This window comes from Brachionichthys hirsutus, unplaced genomic scaffold (assembly GCF_040956055.1).
Source record: "Brachionichthys hirsutus isolate HB-005 unplaced genomic scaffold, CSIRO-AGI_Bhir_v1 contig_800, whole genome shotgun sequence".
NCBI lineage: Eukaryota > Metazoa > Chordata > Actinopteri > Lophiiformes > Brachionichthyidae > Brachionichthys > Brachionichthys hirsutus.
In genome coordinates this window covers 45,842-67,628 of record NW_027180394.1, presented here as the reverse complement: position 1 = coordinate 67,628, position 21,787 = coordinate 45,842, and the positions used below count along the sequence as shown (strand labels likewise).

Here is a 21,787-nt window from a genome sequence, read left to right as displayed (position 1 = left end):
GTGCTGTCAAATGCTGCGCCTGCATCCCTGAGGTGCATTGCAGGGTCAGCGCAAGAAATGCCCCCTCAGCTGGGTGTAAAATGGCCAGTAAATCACAGGTGATACAGGGTGTTGCTTTGTGTGGAAATGCGTGAGTGTGCCTGTTTAAATTAATTTCATCCTCAGAGCTTGAGCGACACAATACATGCATGATCAGCCACCAGAGATTATGCATTTGGGTATCAATTTGAGGTCTACTGTTTGCCAAAAATACATTTGCATTCATTGGTTTGTGTGCACATGCAGGTCACCCTGAAGCTGCCAGACCAGATGTGCCGGAGTCTGGATTGTATGAAATGATGAGTAGCTGACTCTGCAGACTTGGAACAATGCACACAGGTCTCTCCAACTAATGAGCTCTCTATATAGAGGCACAAAGTGAGAGCCTCCATTCTGCCTATAGTTTCAATCAGGGCCTCCATATCTGGGGAGCAGAGATTTTTATGCTTGTGCTGGCAGTGAACCAAAAAACAATGCAAAGAAAATGCAAATCAGCATTGAGTACCTGAGGTGATTCCAGTTTGTTTGTGTCACAAGGTGGAGAGTGACAGATTCCTTGGATCAGGATGGAGTAAGCTTTGGAATGCAGAAGCAGCAAGACTATTTTTTTGCCTTTTTTCAGCTTTGCACCTGCATCTTGCATTGAATGTGGTTACAAAACACTTCCTGTGAACCAAACCATATTTAAAACCTAAATGTATCATAATCATATTAATGCATCAGCAAAAAGAAAAAGACGAGTCATAATAATATAATATTGCAAGCTCATTGTAAGGTGTAAGCTCTGCTCCCTGTTGGACTGTTTGTAACGATTCAAATAAATATAGGTTACAAGGCCTCAGAGAGTGACGCAGCACCCCTGAGGAAAGTGTCCGATCTCCTTACAGAGAAATGACTTTACATTATTCATTTCACCTCGAATGTCTTTGTTTTACAGCAGTGCTTAAAGCAGAGCAGGAAACCTAGCTGATTTCAGCAAGGAGCAGCCAAATCTAACAACGGTTCACTTACTGCATCAAAATAAAATCTAAAAATAGACCCCCTTTTTTTTTGTGTCAGCTGAAAATATACAATAATGGCGCTACGCAAACTGCATCTCATAATTAGTAAAAGTGCCCACAAGGTTGAGAATAATCTTTTTATCATGGTGGTAACAAAATGAAACAGGCCACGAGGACCTAAATTTGGCTGTAATCAGTCAGGAAATGTGAGATTTTTAGCCCAGTGTAAACGTTTTCACTTCAAGGGTGATAATAGAAAGCACGCTGCCACACCACCATGCTTTTGGACTGCTCAGTACATTAAGTCTTATCTAAAGTTGGTAAAAATGATTTTTTTTTTGCACAACAGGCAGTTCGGAATGCAAATCCACTCTTATGCTACCAATCATAGCCTGGTAGCAATATCATAAAATATTCATTTTTCACAGGAACCCTTTTCTGTGGTGGTGAAAATCCCCTGCCTCTGATGGAAAAGTACAAAGAGAGACTCATACCCTACAGTGTTCCTGTGCTGTATCATGTACCTGTCAGAGAAATTACAAAGACTCGTGAGTCCGCGTCAAGATTTCAACGCCTAACCTTTCTGTGTTACGTTTGCGTTCTCTGGCAGTGCTAAATATAAGAGATGCCCTCAAGTATCGTACAAGCCTGCTGTTTTGATCTTTGAGGTTGCAATATAAGCTTTAGTTAATAATTGATGTCTGGTAGGATATCTCTCTTTAGCTCTCCTTCGTATGACTCAAAAATGACATTCCTGAAAATAAGAGGCATCTTCTGCAGGATGGAATATTTCACTTTGTGAATTACTGATGCCCTGTGTGGGAGTTTCTGCTCAGTTCTTGCTCTCTTGTTATTTTGCAAAGTTCGGCGTCTCTTTAAGCGTGCCATGGCCTTTAAACTAGTAGAAAAAAAGGGCTGCGGCATCCTCATTAGTAGTCACTGGCCAAAGTTAGTGGTCTGTGTCCTGAAATGTCTATGTCTATGCTTAACAGCAAAAATGACCTTATCCGTTTCACGTACGTGTCTCTTTATGACTAAATTACATACAGGGAAAGGGCACTAACTGTGAGCACACATGTTGCTGCAGAGTCCTGCCAGAGCAACAGTGTGTGCAAGCCAAGTTTGAGGGAATGATTTCAGCTATTGGTTAATCCACTTAACTATTGTTCGTTATCGAGAGCATTGACGACACTCATGATATGGCTGAGTAAATTAGCATTACAGCAACTGTTTAGCTTACCTTACCTCATAGACTGGAGATCAGTGAAATGGCTAAATGGCTCTGTACTAAAAGTTACACATACCAGAACCTCTACATCTCATTATAACTGAGCCTCACCAGCCTCATTAGTCTCAGCAGAGTCATCAGCCGCCAACACCACCTGTGTCTGCACTTAACTGGGGATTTATCTTGCTTCTTTTCATGGCAGATAGCCTTCAATCCCAATCTCCCTGAAGAGAGCAAGTGCCATGCTTTCTGACAGATATATTAGCACATTGCATCTGCTGAGATAAGCTGTCTTTATTTCATTTACTTGCCTCTCCTGTGTAAAATTATTTTTAATCTGATCAACAACAAACGTGCAATAGAGATTTCAGAATTAGACAGACCAAGATTTGTTAGCTTTGAAGAACCTGGAGCAAAGATAGATTTGGATGGACTTGAGCGGTGTTGATCCCCTCTCCCAATTCTCTGTAAGGGAAAAGAAGAGCATAATGCAGCAATACTCCGAGTTCCCTCAGTGACCATGCAAGACGTTGCTTTCCACAACAGCAGTATATTTTTATTTTTATAAAAATATACCTTTACCGTAAACACAACACGAGCTCCCCATCTTCTCTGCCGAGCTTTATAGCTTGAAACATGTCTTCAGTTCTCGCAGGCAGAGTGTCTCAGGTCCAGCATGCTACTGCAGACAAGGAAGAGAGCGCAATGAGTAGAAGAGAAAACTGCCGTTATAATTAACTCTCTCTCCCTGACACCCTTGAGCTTGAACCAAATCCCTACTGCCACACCACTGTTGTCTTAGTCAATGCCTCAAAATCACATGATGCAGTTATAGTAAAAGCAAAGTACAAATTATGGGCAGTAATAGTGCAGAGTGAAAAAGTCCATGTAGGAAAGAGGATATGATAGATAGATAGATAGATAGATAGATAGATAGATAGATAGATAGATAGATAGATAGATAGATAATGAAACATCCCGCAGTAAGACTTTAAAGCTTTATCCATTTATATTTGCCCCGTGTGTTGCTATTACCCAAGATTTCAAGCTGTATCTTCATTCTGCTGTAATCATCCCTGAAGATAACAGGTGGAAAAAAAAGGAAAGACAACGCTTTAATCTTCAACAGGGGGCTTAGACTGCTCTGATAACCAGACAATGTTGAAGTGAACATTATTGACTGAAAGTTTAAATTGTAAGATACTTGAGATGAAGTTCACGCCTGGTGTGCTGACATGTCAATAGTGCTCAGATATTCTCCTCACCTCAATTTCAGGATTTCCTGTAATCTCTCGATGACTCAAATTTGTTAATGCAATGATTACCATGTGATTACTGGGAATAATACGACACGATACCGCTATCAGCAAACTTGTTACTCTGAATTTCAGCAATCAGAGCACATCATCCGGCTCTATTGTAAGATCTGAAGAGTACACATTTCCTGTTGAAACAGGATATTATGTTGGATTAGAATGTAAGAAAAAGGGTTTATAATGTAAGAAGAGCTTAATCTAAACACACACACCGATTGGCATATTAATTCAGGAGATATTTTGCTTTTTCACGAGGTGTGGATGAGGTTCATTCAAGCCTGGATGTACAGTTTCTAACAAATGTTAATACACTGTTGTCCAGAAAGCAAATGTCATTTAGTTGTTACAAATGTTTAAATTAATTTAAAAAGCTTACAAAGCCTCACATTCACTCAAACATTCATACACCAGCGGGCTCCTGCTGCCATGCAAAGTGCTGCCAGTCCTACTGGGGTGGGTTTAGTGTTCAGTGTTTTACCAAATGAACCACAGCCGCCCATCTGAACTATACTAGAGTGGTGCCTTTCAGTAATTTTGGTATTCTTCACAATAGTTCTGGTGGAAAATATTAAACTTCAAATTTTCAATTTCAATTTGAGTGTGGAGTGTTAGTTTGGAGTACTTTTAAGGGTTTAAACGCTGGAGTGATGACTTTAGGATTTAATTTTTCTTCTATTTAATTTTTTTTTTTTTTGCATTTCCATGGCAACAACTTGCACCTCTTTTTTTGTAAAAAGTCATGTATTTGGACCACACTTATCAGACCAATTGTTATTTCTATAAAGAATATCTCATATATATATATATGTTTCCATGGCAACAATTTGTTTTTGGAAAAGAAGGTAATGCATGATGTCCCTTTTTACTTTTTACTCTCTCCTGATGCCTCTTGTTCATGTGACATGTGAATTCATTTGAGTTTATTTGACAAAGAATTGAACGAGTTAAAGGTTTTAGAGCAGCAAACAGCTATTTGCTACGTGAAGTCCTGAACAGAGAATCATGTTTCACTGTCTCTGCGTCATCTGAGGTTCCACTTTGAGTGAATGCACATTTATTTTGTTTTGAAATGATGTTACTCAGCTTTGTAATATGTTCGCTGCTCACTTTGTGTTTGCAAAATACAGCAATGGTGAACCGGCGTCTGACCCACAGACAAGTCACGGTCCCCATGGTAACACTTGTCCACCACCGAAAGCGCTAACAATGGCCACATGTGCTTCAGGACTGGAACACAGCACAATGGAAGAAGGTGGCCTGGTCTGGTGAATTACTTTTTTTGTTGTTGTTTTTTTACATCATGTGGCTCTGTGTGTGTGTGTGTGTGTGTGTTGCTTACCTGAAGACAACATGACACCAGGATCTGCTGTGGGAAGAAGGGAAGCCAGCAGAGGCAGTGCGATGCATTGGGAAATGCCACAAAATCTTGGGTCCTATATCCATGTGGATGCTACTTTAACGCGTACCCTATAGGCATTGCTGCAGATCATGTACACCCCTTCGTCTTTCAGCAGGATTATGCACCCTGCAAAAATGGATCAGCAATGGCTTGAGAGTTGAGAGAGGGTGTTGAATTGGCCTCCAGTTCTCTTGATCTCAATCCAATCGAGCATCTGTGGGATGTGCTGGTCAAACAAGTCTGATCCATGTCGGCCCCCAACTCGCAACTTACAGGACTTAAAGGATCTGTCGCTTACAACTTAGTGCCAGAAACCACAGCACAACTTCAGAGGTCTAGCGGAGTCCATTTCTCGAAGGGTCACGACTGTTTCGGCTGCAAAACGTGGACCTAACATGATAATATTCGTGTGGTCATAATGTTACGGCTGTTCGGCGTAGATCATATAAAAGCAAGATTGCAGCTTTATTCCATACTGAACCTTGGCAGTTGAAAACACAGTCACCATCCAAGAAGTCTGTTTCCGTAGCAGTCGAGTAAAACAAATGTGTGTTAATAGATTTGAGTCGGTGGGTGGTGATGTAGTCTTGAATGTAAGCTGATGCTGTGACTAATGAGGACATAATGGAACAATTTGTTCCACTTGTGCCTAAGTGCCGATTGGGCCCATCCTACCTCCAATATTTGTTGATTAAATCTTTTAATGTGACATAAATATCTCTCGAGAGAACATTTTTTACATTGATATATTAGACAGGAAATGGTGTCACCTCCAAAACTATCATCACGCTATATCATTGCTGGACTTGTTTCTATGCGCACTGTAAATTCAAATCAAACAAACAAATTGTTTCAGTCACATGCATTTTCACTAAAGTTTGCCAGGATTATGCTCGTGGTATAAAATATAATTTGAGCCAATAATGAGCTCACACATATCACGCTAATTTGGCTGAAGATCTTGTAACGTCTGTTCATTTAAATTTACTGTCATGAATTAGGAATTAAATTATTTATTTCTTGCTAGTAATATTTATTTTTAAATTATTATATGTGTTAAGATTTTCTTTTAATACAGAATAATCCAATTCAGTGAACAACAAATTCTTTACACGTAATCCTGAAAAAAAAAGCTGGAAGAACTTTATCCTCATACTCAAAAAGGTGCTTTATTAGAAATCCACCTCATTGATACCTGAATCTGTAAGTAAATGATGGTTTTGAATTAATAGAGTTGCCAGATGCAATGCATCTAATTAAACCAACCACTATTAATTAAATGTGCATATCTGTTGGATTAATGAGAAATTAATTACATTTATCTTTAAGCCTGCTGAAGGATCATTTCACCCTTTTACTTAACTGGCGTTATCGCACATTGCAAACCTTATATCACATATTTAAAAGCGTAACCAAAGGATGAGAGGTTTCAAACAGATACAACCCTACAGCATTTCACCGAGTTCAGATCATTTAACCTGCTGCCTGGATTGCAGTTCTTTGAATCTCTCCATAACGTAATTGAAATCATTATTTGAAAAGGCAATTTTCCCTCCTGGAGCCCCAGAAGTGTTGTCGGCACTAATTAAATGTCACAGGTGTCTATTGAAACTTCCACAAATAACCTTAGCGTGTGATTCTGTAACACATCTACATAAAGCCTTTAAGAAGAGGATTAGGTAATGATTGAATGTTGAAAAGAGACTTTTCTATGGCAACCGTAAGCATCATCTGAAGCAGATGTTAGCTTTTTAGTCCGAGCAGAAGGGTGAGACAACATACTACGCATGAATAATGTCCTGAGTGTCTTTGCTTTCTTTATTTCTTTCTTTTTTTTGACTGTTATGAGCAGCACGGTAATTAAGATGGTGGTGATGGGGAACCAGGGTGGAAGACGTCTAATTTAAAGATGAGCTGTAAGAGTACACTTTTTCTTTTTTTTCAAATAAATAAGGAATAACCCCACAGCATGCATCGCTGTCATCTCATTCCTTCTCAGAAGTTTCCATTACAGAAGTATCAGCTTGGGGATCATAATGCAGTTTGTATTCAGCCTGTGTGACAGGCGGCAAAGCAGCAATCTTGTCTGTCGAAAGACAATGATTTCACTCAGCTGCCTTGTTGTGCACACAAATGTGGAACACGGCATCAGTCCTGAAACCTGTCACCTTCCGATGTGGAATTTTAAGGTTGTGAACAAAAAATATGCTGTGTGATGTTTTATTTTTAAGACGTGCCTTCTGCCATCGAGAACCTGCTTGCATTTTTGTCAACAAGGGTGCTATCATTTCAACTTAGTCTTCTGAAAATCATTACTCATTATTTCACACAGACACAACATCAGCCTCGCACTATGGCTTCTGAGACAAACACACAACAACAACAACAACTATCTGCTTTCATATAGAAACCTGCTAAGTATAAGACGCGTTTAGTCATTCAACAGAAAATTAATCTGTGACTAATTTTTAGCAAAAAAAAAAAAAAGCATTTGGTTCAAGCACCTAAAACATTTATATTTTCCTTCTGTTCACTGGCTCAGATAATTGTAAATCGAATATCATTGGGTTTCTGAACCAATTTCCAACAGAGCAAGTAATTTGAGAATGTCACCTTGGTCACTGGGAAAACGGTCACTGGTCCTTTTCAATTATCAAATAAATGTTCTAAATCATAAATATAACAAGCAATTGGTAAATATGGAAACGAATTCCCTATTATGCCCTGTATTAATTGATATTAAAACCAATGTTCCATACCAATACCTTTTGAGGCTGTTACTTTTAATCACAGGAATCTTAGCCAAACATTAAGTAACAAAAATGAGCCAAGCACAAACACGTCATGCATCGGCACAGTCATCCATGTCTAAACTCAGCAGACAGGTCAGGCCAGAATCCATTATAGTCACTCTGCAATGTCATAGCAGATGTATCCCCAACACAGCAAGTAAAAAATACATGTACAAAGTCTCACAGGTGGCACACACACACACACACACACACACACACACACGAGTCACATGCTCTTCTTCTTTAGTGTATATGGAATGTCTATTACAGTCAAGAACTTGAGCTTTTATCCAATGTTCTCCCTGATTGAAATTCTCAGTCAGCCATCAATCTGCATTATAGACTGGTTTCCCCTTGTCTGGTGGGGGGCTAACTGAAACAGATTGAGACAGCGCCTGCTCACTGCATCACTAATGGCTGCAAATGAAAGACATCTCTGTGCAGTTGACCCGTATGTGGAACAAGATCCCATCACAGCTCGGAGCGATGGGGAGAACGCGGCTCGATACGGGCAGTCTCTTCAGCATCAGTCACCAGTCAACAGCATCCTCATCCATATTGACTAAATGCTGCCAAGAAAGAAAATGTAATCGCGGGATTTGAAAGGCTCTAGTCCCACTAATGGTTTGCCATTAGCTGACTGGAACACGGTCTTTACATGTGTAGAGATATAAAAGATATTCCAGTGTCTGCATTACATGGAAATAATGAGGTCTAATTTGCTGCCATTTTCCCTTAACTCTCCTCCGAGCTTATGCTCAACAAAATCGGGTCAATGCAGGAAATAATTTCTCAGTTTGCCTCCAGTTTGAATCCTAATCAACATTTCTCTCTTGTGCATATTGTCTCTAATTCAACCAAAAAAAAAAAAAAAAAAGATTTGTGGAGAGGGCGTTCTTTCCATTCGGCTGTGTTGAATGGGCGACGCAGCAATGAAGCGGCAGTGAAATAATTCCTGAGCCATTTTGCTGCTGGGCCACAACAGAGTCATTACCTGCGCAGCGTACTGTAATTGGCAGTGAACGCACGCGTCCCTGTTAACTGATTACTCAGGCCTGCGCTAATGGAAAATGCAAAGCATCATTGTATCTTCCATAAAGCCTCTGGCATGGAGCATTTCCACAAAGACGACCAGAGGCAGTCCCAATAATGCCTCTCGGCTTCTCCCGACGGACTTCGACATCTGAAGACCTTTCGGTCTATTTTAAACACAATGCATAATTACACATATAGGATGATGACCCATTCAGATATTCCATAACTATATTGCATCTGGCGCTCGATAACAGAATACCCCCCCCCCCCCCCCAGGGAACCACATGCATCTACAGAAGTATAACTTAATTAAGAGTACAGCCAGTTGCTGCCCCCCCCCCCCCCCCCTTTCATCCAGGTTGAAATGAGGATGCGGGTAGATGGGGCCCCCCCCTCTCCCCCCTCGTCGCAGATTCAGCCTCCAGCTCCTCCTCTGATGCGCCGTTTGCATCAGTACATGGGATCACTTGTCCGCGCACTGCCGCGCCTCCCACAGCACATTCACGGGCTGCGCTTTAGCAGGTGCATGACAGACAGCACTCAAGGGTAAAAGATGGCACGTTTCTAACGCGCCGGAGGTCGGCATTAACGCACGATGGAGACGCGCCACAGCCAATGCCTTTTTAGGATCTTCTCCGAGTGGATTCTGCTGTTCACCTTAACTTCCACCCTGGGCGGCATAAAAGCGGAGGTAAAGTGCGTCCCATCGTGCCGGCTGCCGCCAGTCACAGCGTTTCAACGGGGAGTCTCTGCGCTGGAGCCGATTCATTCCGGCGACGCGCCGTCTGAAGAATTGGTTGGATTTACCGAACAGTCACCGAGCGCCAAACGCACCGCCGGCGGGGACGTTGCGGAATTATCTACGAAAGGAGAAAGTTCACCCAAAGCGCAGGGAAATACTAAAAACTGCTGCCAGAAGGACGCCCCGAAGGGTCCGCAGAAACTTTCACACCTGGAAGAGTTTCCTCAAAGTGTCTTGCGCGCTCCTGTCCTTTCCGCCGACGACGACGATGGAAACGAAAACAGCACCGACGATGGTGCAAGCGCCGTGCCCGCTGGTCTAACGGGGAAGGAAGACGCGGATGCGGCCAACTGGGGACGCGTGCGAGGCGCGAGGAGCGCAGAGACCTGGACCGGATTCAGACCGGAGGACGGAGAGGATGCTTCGTTCTCAGATCGGGAGGAGTTTCGGCTCACAAGTTCGACATTTGCGCTGACCGGGGACACGGCTCACAACCAGGCGATGGTGCACTGGTCGGGCCAGAACAGCAGCGTGAGTAGTCGATGCCCTCCAGCTTTACGCACGGACCTCGTTAGGCTTGCGTTGGCCATTTGACTGATTGATTATTAGTGGCGACTGCGCAAAGGATGTGTTCATCTCCGGAACTGTGTAAGCATGTACGTTGCTTGCATGAATGACATCAGTGAATCCTTTTTTGGTAGAGCCTTATCTACCTGATAATGTTTGATCTCTCATCATTAGAAAAAACACACCTTGAAGTGAGCCACAGCTAATGAAATCAGCAAGATTAAGCATTATATTGTCTTTTTATTTATTTATAGAATAAAGAAGCACAGAGAGATGAACACAGTAATGCGCTATGAGAGTTTTTACCTGTTGGAGCCATCCTTAATACCCAGGGGACCATTACCCCCATGCAGTTTAAGAAGTGCATCCACTCCTTTTATGATTCTGCCCATGTCACGGCCTCCATTATAGAGCATGTGAGACAATGAGAAGGTTCTTAGTACAAATGAGGATTCTGCCATAGGAGATGGTTCTTATCCATTTCAGAGTTTTACCAGAAAATGGACATTCAAATCCAAAATGTATGTGGAGTCATATATAATGTTCACCCAAACCACACCCATGTTCCATTTTCTTCTTATCAGGAGCCAACCAGCCGGAGTTGAATTGCACGTATCCCCCTAAACGGACTTTCCAATAAGCGATATGCGCTTTAGTATATAGCCGGTTTGAGATGGATGCATCAATGAGCTTTTAGGCATTTTGCTGGATTCAATTACACCCTGGGAACATTTCAGATGCAAGACAGATCATTTGGAGGTGTGATCTAATGTGAAATCAGTCTATGGTGTATAGGATTGATCGAAGGAAAGCGAGATCCAAGGTGGAAAGTGCATCTTTTTTTGGGGGGCATCTGAGCAATTTAAGCCTTGTTTGTTTTTCTCTGAGTAGTAGAAATCCATTACCCATTTATTTATGAAGTGCAGACAGATAATGAGCCAGTGCGACATGTTTGCCTTTTGCTTTATAGATCCGTGTGACTGTGAGTCACAGCTTGACATTATGGTGCTCTCATCTAATGGCAGCAAGCGTGGTTGAGAAGATCACAAGACAAATCGCAATTTCTTATACTTAACCAGAACAGAAGATGTTTTTCTCTGACACCAAAGCTACAGGAATTAATATAACATCTCCACCTGGTGATGCATTTGTGAAACAGATTTAAATCACAGTCAGCAAGACCAACTCATTTCACAACAGTGATGCAATCAAATGTATCAAATGCAGCATTCACTCAGAATGGGGAAATATGTGGTTTATATATTATATACTCTACCGATTGCATCATAAAAAAAAAAGCAATTAAAAAACTACTTACTACATTTACGTCAAATAAATTCAGATATCAGGCATCATTATCAGTAAAACAGGTCAACATATTTACCAATGGTTGCTGCTTTATTTGACAGCCATGAACTCCTTGGAATTCTTAGCTTTTGCTTACTATGCTAAGGTACAAGCTCTTAGCTTTGTGTTTAGTATACAAGCATGACAGTTGTTTGACAATCTCTGCAAGACAGTGAAAACGACATTATTATCCAACATTAATAAACAGTATAAGTACAATAACACATTTGAAGGCAAAAAGAAAAATCAGTTTCCAGATCAGCATCCATTCATTAATTCTATTATTAGTTCATTAAACCTAATACTGCATATACATTTGTATTCTCTTATTCAGGTCATTATCATCAGGATATAAATCATTCTAGCACTGCTTCTGCTTATTTTGCCTGCTAACCTGTGCTAATGTGAGTCTGTTCCCACTTCGTATATGTGCCACACCCCTCCATCGCTGCATAGATTTTTACGAGCCACAGTTCAGATACAATGGTGCAAACGGCCCCTTGTGTATGAGAATATCAGCAGCCATTCACACCACACCATCAAACTCCACTGCCAGGTGGAATGATAGACAGCAAGGATAGGCACGTATGTCCATATCTATACAGAAAGAAGAAACGGTTTGGTGGCTGATGTACATCATATGCGTCGCACTTCAGGCAGTTGCATTGACTTAGTCATACACGATTTAAATTTTCTCTCGAAAGAGCTGCAAGAGCTACTCCAATTCATCTGCTAATGGAAAGACAACTAATATTTTACACTAATCAATAATCTGCAGATTAATCAACGCTGAAAATGAATACAAATTACAGTCATAAGTATAATTTGATATGATGCTAAGTTGCTTCATATTCAGAAGTCTGATAATTGGTTATGGCTTGCAGGAATGAAATAAATCTGTGGACACAGTTTATGAGACACTGAGCTCGTCATTGACTTGATTTTTTAATTTTCCTCTTTGCTCCACAAGCTTTTGCTTGATGATGCTCTTCTTTTATCATCTGTCCTTTTTATCACAGTTTAAAATCTGAAGCTGCTTGTTATTTTGGATTTCCAATCAACGTGAAAACCCAGGACTGAACAAAAGAGCGTTCAGCTGAAAGCTGCAGCTCGACTGATTCATGTCGTTATTGTCTGACACCAGCTCCACTTTGAGCCTCTAATGTATTAATAGGCATTTGGGACCGCAACCTCAGTGCTAGATGCCACTAAATCCTACACGTTAGAAGAAGAAGTCCACATTCACACTATATATATATAAGAAATGCAGATTTCTAGTACTATGCAGTAATGTGTTTCAGTGTTGGTCATTTGTGATATACAGTCTGCCATTGATCAAGTCTGCCGCCTTTACACTGTAAAAGGTTATTGTTCTCTTTGCCGATATAAACAAAGACATCTTTGTTTGATGGACGGATGGAAAATGTTTGACTGGGGCATATCTCTGACTCCAGATCAGATGACTCAACTGCGTGGTCACAATGCGGCTTCTGACACTGAACAGCCGCTTTGTTCCAACTAAGTTATTCAAGAGCTTAAATACAAACATGCCCGTGACAATGTTTTCTTCTTTTTCCTTAACTAAAACCCAGAATGTATTGCCTTTTGGGACTTTATTATGAATGGAAAAAATAAATATTGACCCACAAAGGGCTGGAAAATACAGGCAAAGTAGCTTGTTCGCTAGCAAAGTTCAGTTTTATTTGAATCATGGTGTGTTAAACATTCTGTGTCCGCACTATCTACCTGTTTCAAATGCCACATATATCATGAGTCATGCAAAATCCACGGAAGAAAAAAAAGTGTTACCAAGCATGAAGACATCCGAGTTTGATATCAGTACCATCCTCTTTTCCTTTACATCTTTGTCTCAGCTTGCAGGCCAGGGTGATGAAGAATGCTTTGAGTTTTTGCCCTGAAGAAAAGCTTTTGATCAAGACCATCTGTCCACATCTTGCTGGCCGTAAGCCTCGGATTGCTCTTATTCATTGAAAGCATTTATTCTCAGTAACAATTCAGGGTTCTCCATTTCTTGGCAAAAACAGCGACACAAGCGTTCTCTCCTTAAGCTTCAAAAAAAACCCCATCTATTTGTGAACCATTTGTTAGGTTCTTCTATTTTTTGATGAAGAGCTTTTTTCATTCTGCGACCTTGAAAAAGAGCTTTTCAATGTTTGAAATGCTGCCATTGAATGTCAAACCTATGGTATGCTGCTTATTTTGCATGAATAGAATGTTGTGGAGCAGCAAGCTAACCTAGTAGCAAAAGAGCCGAGCAATATAATTCAATGAATAAAAGGTTCATAAAAAAAATAAAATAAATCAGAGTTTCTGTTTCCAGGAAGAGTGGAAAGAGAAAACAGATCAGTTTCGGCAAGTTTTATTTTGTTTCTGCTGACTTTGAATTGAGTTACGTGACTGTTGTTGGTCTTCAGTCAGTCGAAGAGAGGCCAGCTGGAAGGTTTTAACATATTGCCCAAACCTAATCTGTGCTCTGCTCATGGTTACTCAGGTCCGTGTCAGGATTGTTTTTGAGCTCCTAGTGGAGCCTCTGCTGACGTTACGCGTTACAGCCTTGTGTGCCGCTTCTGCTCTTCTGCTTTATTGAGCTCTTGGTAGAGAGTCTCATCAACCTCTGCAAATTGGAGACTGTCCAAGCCTGCAATAGTTTCATCTTACTTATTGCTTCGATGGCTACACACTCTGTGTTAAAATACCGTATTCGGTGGCATTGTCCAACGGCACAGTAAGATTTACTGAAAAACTTGGAATAACTTGTGCTGCTGAAATATGTGACGTCTTTGTCGCAGCTGGGCAGGATCGTCCTGTATGGACGCACCTCATTTCTATTCAATGCAGACATCGAACTGTTCGTCTTGAAAAAAAAAGCAAGGCTCATTGAATTATTAATCTCCATGTAATAATTCAGGCGATTAAAGAAGGTGATATAATAGTATATTCCATTCATGATTTATTTGTATTTTTTTACTTTAGTACACCTGTTTAAGATGGACTGGCAACCCTTTTATTCCTTTTTGTCACAGATTATAATCCTATTTGCATCAATAGATTCCTGAAAAAACTGAAACCTGCAGGACAGAAACACACATTAATGAAAATATAATGATTTATGAAGTATTTATGAATTAATTTGTTCAGTTGTGTCCATTTCTTTTTGGATTGTCTTAATGTCTCAATCCCTGCAGGAAGCATTACAGGACAATTTCTGCAGACATTATAGCTTGACTGATTACAGCCGCATCTAATTTGTCTGACGCCAGAGACATTTTTCTGTCATACCTGCTCTGCTCTGTCTTTTCACAGTGTTCCTTATGGGGACTAATGGGACACTTAATGTGATAAATATTTAAATTCAATTTATTCCTAGACACAGTTTTCATTATTTCTCAACCTTGAGTCCCCCCCCACCATGATTCTGTGACCCCTTAGTAGACCATGCACTACCCTGTTTTGAACACTGATGCATTCATACAGTTTTACGACCTGGGTCAGGCCGACAATGCGGACCTCCACTCCTGGTTGGCTGTGGCGGACACACAGCAAAGGAAATTATATGGGGGGCGGGGGGGAGGGAGTTGCTACGCTGTTGTTTCAGAAAGTGAAAATCACACATTCTGCTAAAGAAACATAAATAAATTCATGAAATACATAATGATTAGAATTGTGACGCTGCCACTAAACCCAAGACAGCCACAGATAAACAATCAGTTATTCCTGACACATTAGTGGATGCGGCATCGCCTGCATTACAATGATAAACAGAGGTGGTAATATTTAGCTCAGCACCGTGCAGACGCCGCCTGACTGAATAAAGCGACGCTACAGAAAGCCACTGAACCTTCTATGGTGACATGTGTCTCGTACCCTGAAGCCATTCAGGTTATTCCTTTAATTACTAATCCTTGCTTCGCTCCGAGGCTTTCTTTATTGTGTGCAGAATGGAGCAGAAATGCATCCTATCTGCTGGCAAACATTATTAGGCGCATTATATAACTAGTTGATTAATTGACTACTGGGAAGTAAAACATAAAAATATATATATATCACATTTGACCTGTAGATGATTTGGTTTTGCATAGATTTTGTTTGATAAATCTTGATTATTATTGTAAAAAGTAAATGAAATGCTGTCATAAAAATGTAGTGCGGGAGCATATTTCTCTCTGAATTGAAGTGGAATAGAAACAGAATGTGAACTAAAGTTTTAGCCAAGTCTATTAGGTTGGGTTGGTAGAAATAATAGGTTGACAACAGTTAGCCCAGAGGCTAGAGAAATGGACTAGTAGCCTGAAAGCCGAATCCATCAGGAAGCAAAATAAGACCAGCGTTTTGCTTAAACTGATGCTTTTTCTCTTGCTGCAGCGTTGCTGTGCTAGCGGCAGCATCCCTGGATGCAGCACTAGGCTCGGCTACAGGGATAATAAACTGATGCATAACACAGCCAGTGTTGCAACTGAGTAAAGCCAGGAAAGGTCTTTGCAGACGGACTTAGAGTTCTGTTTCAGCTTGCACTCTGGGTATCTGACGCCACAGGGAGAGTGAGTGACTCGGCTGCCCACTCAATTAGAAGCCAAGAAACGCACAATTATTTTCTATGCTATTTCCCATTAAATGGAACAATTTAATAAAATTTTCTTCACTTTTCTTTTGGTGGGCAAGACCAGAAGCCAAAGTCCTCTGTCAGCTTCCACACCCATGTTTGTGAAAAGTGGAACCTTACATGGGTTCCCTCATACCTAGTCATGACAATATTGCCTGTTAGAATTAACCTGTGTCCCTTGTAAATTTTTCAAACCGATATTTTTGGCTGGCTGGGATCAAATTCAGAATAAACATTTATTTAAAAATAGCTATTCTATTGTGGGGTGAGACGTGAACTATTTTGTCTCTTTACTGTTTTCAGTTAAGTATCAAGAAGGATAAGCAGATGGTAACATACGTTCTACACAGCAACACAATCTTTGGAAATGAATTCGTAATTAATTAGACATTAGAGAGTCGAAGGAGTTTTTTTAGTTGGTCAAACCCCAACTAGTCCTTCGCCATTACACTGAGAACTTCATACACTCCGCACAAGAATATAAAGTAGTTTAAGAAAACAAAATGAAGGCATTCTTGCACAACCAACGACAGATTCTCGGGGGGTTGGGGTGAAAAATATACACACTTGCTATATAAGCTTGCCTGCATTGATCAGACCTCCTCCCTATGAAAGCTGAAGTCTCCAAACCCAGCAGGCGGCTGTAGCCCAGACTGAACTGGGCTTTTTTTTTTTTCATGGTGAAGAAGCAAATGATGTGAGAGCAGAAGCCCACAGAAGAAGAAAGCCGTCTCAGATGACTGATCAACCGAGCTTCTTCTTGCACACATGGCAGCCGTCTCAACATGAGCAGTGAAATGAAATCCGATGCCGGCTCTTCTGCTGTGAAGCTGCAACCGTAACACAGAGGATGTGCTTGCTGTCCATTTAAAATCCGTGTTGCTCAATGACCATGGATCGATGGTCTTACCACCTGCCGAACTAACGGGATGTTGCCACAAATTACATCATGGCAGAACTTCCTCTGGAACCAAAGACTTGTGATCTCTCATTCGTCTTCGAAGCATTAAGGCTGTGCTCTCGAGTGCAGGCAATTGTTTGTTTTCTGCAAAGTACTGTGAAACACTTCGCAATAGGGCATATGATGTTTGTTTTTTGTACGAAGCAATAAGTGAGGAGAAATTAAAGAACAACCCGCACAAATAAAAGACACGGTCAGTCATTAAGTAATTAGGGATAACAGATATTTATGAACCTCTCATTATCTCCGTATAATTTAATTTAATGCTTCTGCAGCAACACATCCTCATGCGATATACAACCCCTTAATCAGAGTTATTCAGGAACTGCTTATCAATGCTTCATTAACTATCAACTCATTTTTCAGTAAGTGCCCACCTGTAAAGTGTTATTTTATTGCTGCTTTATAATTTATAATTGCAGTGACCTGATATTCATGAGCGAGCCAACAGCTCTGACTTCAAACAACACGACTTCAGCGCAACATCTGCTCCGTGAGGAAATGTTGCCTTTGTTAATGAAGTGATGTAAATTGATGTGACAGACAAAAGCCTCTGCACGTCACGTGTCTCACAGAGGTGGCATTGGCATGTGTGAGGTGCTGGGCTTCTGTTGCATGCCGAGGGAAATGCAGGGACATAAACATAAACAATGAAATGAAATAAGAATCTGTTCTTTTTTTTCCCCTCTCTAAAATATGTTAAATGATGCTGTTAAATTTCATATGAATAAGTTAAGGTTCATGTGATATAGTGGTGCCCGGATTCTTTGAATCTGCTTGCTAAAATTTGTTTTTCCTTGTAAGTATTTTTAGGCTAGTTTTCTCACCATTTTCCATCCAGTTAGTTTGTCTTCGATGTGCTGTTGATGTTAACTCTGATTTGCATAGCATCATTACACAAAACTGAGAGTGCTGGGAAAAGGTGAAAATTAAATTTCATACTTAAAGCTACTACAAACTCTGATGATGATGATGATGAGGCTGATAATAATAATAATGATAATAATATTAATAATAACAATAAAGTATTTCAACACATGGATTTAAAGAATGCATTCTCCCTAAATATATATATATATATTTTACATTTCCTGTTTCGCCGCCTATCCCACAGCGCAGTGGACAAAAGGCTGGGAAGCACCATTGCAAAGTGAGCTGGTTTTATATGTCAAATTAGTGTTAATGATTCATCTTGCCATTAGTAAATCCCACAACAATTGCTTTTATGGAATCGTCTGTTGTAATTGCAGAGGCTAATGTGACAACAGTTTTATTGATGAGAAATCTTAATTCTAGAAACTGATGAGGTGGATCAATGGGTCGGTTAGAGTGGGAATAAATTGAACGGGTACTCTGTCTCTCTTTTCATTTGTCTCAGGTTGTTCATTCTTTAATAACAGCATCTTCTTCCTTCTCTTCATACACCTTTATTTCACAACAGTAATCTCCTCACCTAAGCCCTTTAAGGCACCATTAAGCCTTTCATTCTTGCAATAATGATCAAATTCATCCCAGTCCATTTACCTCAAGGTTTAAGATTTACAAAGGATTAGAGTTTGAAAAATCAATTTTCTTGCTATTGGTTGCCAAGTAATCTAGTTTAGAGATCTGCTGATGTTACAGCAGACTAATGGGCTGCACACAACGTGGTAGCTGTCATCAGATGTCACATCTCGGTTGAAATTCAAAGAAAAAAAAAAACGGTAATAGATATGAAAATGTTATTTATAATCAGACAGTAGGTTATATAAATCATAAAATAATAATGTTTATCCAGTGGTTTCAAATGGCAATGTAAAGGCTTATGTGACATGCCGAACTTCAAACAACCCTCTCTAACAGAAATATCTACAAACTGAATATTGTATCGCTGCTTTTAACTGCAGCCACAGCGCTTCACCTATGCTAGACTTTGAACATCCTTTAGAACACAGGAAACCTTTTCAGCTGGTAATAGGGTGAAGCTCATTATATGCAACTGTAAACCCAGGCCCTTCCAAAGTGAATGCATAAAGAGAATTGTCACACCAAATGAAGGGATATATTTTGTTCTGATTTTTTCAGACTGCTGCAGTGTGTGTGTCCATGAGGGCATGACCTTTTGAAAGTAAATGTCATTTTACCCACAGACTACAAATCTCTGCAACCCAGTCTTGAAACTCGGTACTATAGTTATTACAAGCCACATGGATTATCTGTAAACTATTGCTCATATAAAGAATTTCAGCCATTCTTCACATAGTAATAACAGCTTCTGAGTTTTCATGATGAGCTTATTCACAATGAGGCCAAATAATTAGGACATAAAACCAAACCGACTGCATTAATATGCATTATTAACAGTGGGAGCTTCTTCTGAAACTTATTGTGTTCCTCAGTGGCGCATTACTTGATATTCACAGTATTTAAACTGATATATCACACAGGACAGCATTGTGTTATGATGGTTATGTTGTGAAGGACAAAATTATTGAGAGTGTTTCAAAGAGCTGAAGTGACAAGTCATTTCATCCCTTAGTACATTGGAAATGAATCAATCAGAAACCATTACAATCATGAGTTGACCATATATTAGATTTTTTGAGGCGAGAGGAAGCCAGATATGTTAGAAAGATTCTTATTCATAAATCACATACACTTTAATTGACTTTACATGTGGGATATTAGGGCTGACTAATTTAGCTTTACAAACCAGGGATACTGGTTTTTGAAATTGTTCTCTGGAGTCAGCTCTGTAGCTAAGCGATCTTGAGGAGCCACAGTGTTGCCCATTCCACAGTTCCGTCTCATCAAAGCGTGTTGTAAGGTTTTTATCTGGCAGAACTGATTTGTTTGATTTTCTGCAAAATCTTGGAAAATTAAGAACATCGTGAGGGCAGGGCTTTAAAAAATAAAGTAAAAATCACATTCATTGTTTATATGATCGAGTCCTTTCTTGTTATAGGTAATGAGAGCCCAAACACTCATAACACTCAGTAATTATAAGATTGCTGTGAACAAGATCTACGGACAGCCTTCCCAAGAGAGCCATGCGATCTGCAGATTTTACGATTGCCCAGTGGAGGCGGGGCATTTCTAGTGATTCATTTGTGTAAAGGGTGAAGGGCACAATGTTAACAACACTGTTGACTTTTCATAAAACATCCTGGCTCATTGTAGGAAAAAAAAAGTGGAAAAAAAGCACACTCCAGGATTTAAATTACTCTAACAATTATGTTTGTTTTTATATATATTTCTGCCTTTCTGTGAGAAAATGATTGAACATATGTTGAACATATGCAAACATGACTTTAATTGCATACATATAAAAGCCTTTGATTTCGTTTCCAATACATGCTGCACCAAATGGAAACATCCACACAGCCATTAACATGTGGGGTAATCTGCACGCTTTATGTGTCAAAAGTAAAGGCTTGTCTGTTATTAATTTTCTAAACCACTTGTGACACTTTTTATGATCCTCTTCAAAAAAGATGTCCTTGCTATTTATGAGGTTCATCTTTCAGTGCCAAGAATGAATTTCTAATAACGGTGATTTATTTTATTATTAGATCACCAGTTGCCAGTTGCCTGCTGGGATTTAGAATCCATTATAGCATACCTGTGTGATCAGCTTTCCCACAGGGAATAAGCATGTTTAGAGCTTTATTACACATGGGACAATGGGTTGACATGCCTTCACAGTTGTGCGTGGTTTTTAATAAAACCTCAGCTGACAGGACGTTTAGAAGACATGTAAGGGGAAGCCTCAGCGCCTTTGTTTTACTATGTGACACGTCATTTCAGCGGTTGTCAAAACTGATGATGTGCACACTTCAAGATAGTAATCTGTTTCATGTGTTTTGCAGGTGATCCTCATGTTGACAAAGTACTTCGACTTCAGCTCTGGAAGAGTAACAGAGAGTTCTTTATGGAGGTAAGAGCTTCTACCTGCAATAACATTCTGCAACATAACTACACAGAAACAGTTCTGAAGGTTGACGATAAATAGATAGAGAGAGAAACTCTTTGGCTGATGCAGTTCCTACCGCACCACCACTGTTGCTCCTTTGTTGCCGTAGTGACTCTGGTCTTGGCAGAAAAAGATGGGTGTCAGCAGGAAGGCTGCTGCTGGGTCCCTCTACGGTTGCAAAGTGAAGAAAATGATAGATGTAGCCAAACCTAATTGGTTTGGGTAGCTCCAGAGCTGGGCTTGTTTTAAGGGTGTACTCGAGTGCGATGATTCACAGTGAAGATGAAACTGACTGGACTGACAGCACTTAATAGGCTATACGACCATTGGACATGCACGCACGTGTTTCAGGGATGTTTCTATAGCTTGTCATTTTACCATTTAGGAATTGTTTAATGTACTATGTTGTCATGAGTTGCTCTTTTCGCACCCCCTCGTGTAAAATGAAACATCATACTGAGCAGTCCCTCATTACTTCCTGCTCCTAACAAGTAGCATGGTGTTTAATTACTTTCAAAATCTGCTCACATAAAAATCAAGTTTGCACTACGGGAACGTCAAGAGGAAAAGAGGGAGCATTTCTGCACCACATGCACGGGTCTGGTGAGCACAGAGGCGTGAGTTCAACCGTGTCTGCACACTGGCAGCTGCTCGAGACTAACTACTCGTCAACTTCGCTGGTGGCGGGAAGGCCAGAGGCAATGGCTGACATAAGCATGATAAAACACTTTCCTTGAGGGGACGAAGCATTAAATATTATTAAATAATAACTAATGATGAAGTAGTT

At 40.3% G+C, this 21,787-nt stretch overlaps 1 protein-coding gene across 1 annotated transcript in view; it reads left to right on the top strand.

The window, feature by feature from the left end:
• Positions 1 to 9,405: 9,405 nt before the first annotated feature.
• LOC137914557 (VPS10 domain-containing receptor SorCS1-like) overlaps positions 9,406 to 21,787 on the top strand; it is a 36,996-nt gene continuing 24,614 nt past the window's right edge. Inside the window, exons 1-2 of the mRNA XM_068758097.1 lie at positions 9,406 to 10,083; positions 20,897 to 20,964. Coding sequence (XP_068614198.1) covers positions 9,406 to 10,083; positions 20,897 to 20,964 — 746 coding nt within the window. The remainder of the gene's footprint in view (positions 10,084 to 20,896; positions 20,965 to 21,787) is intronic.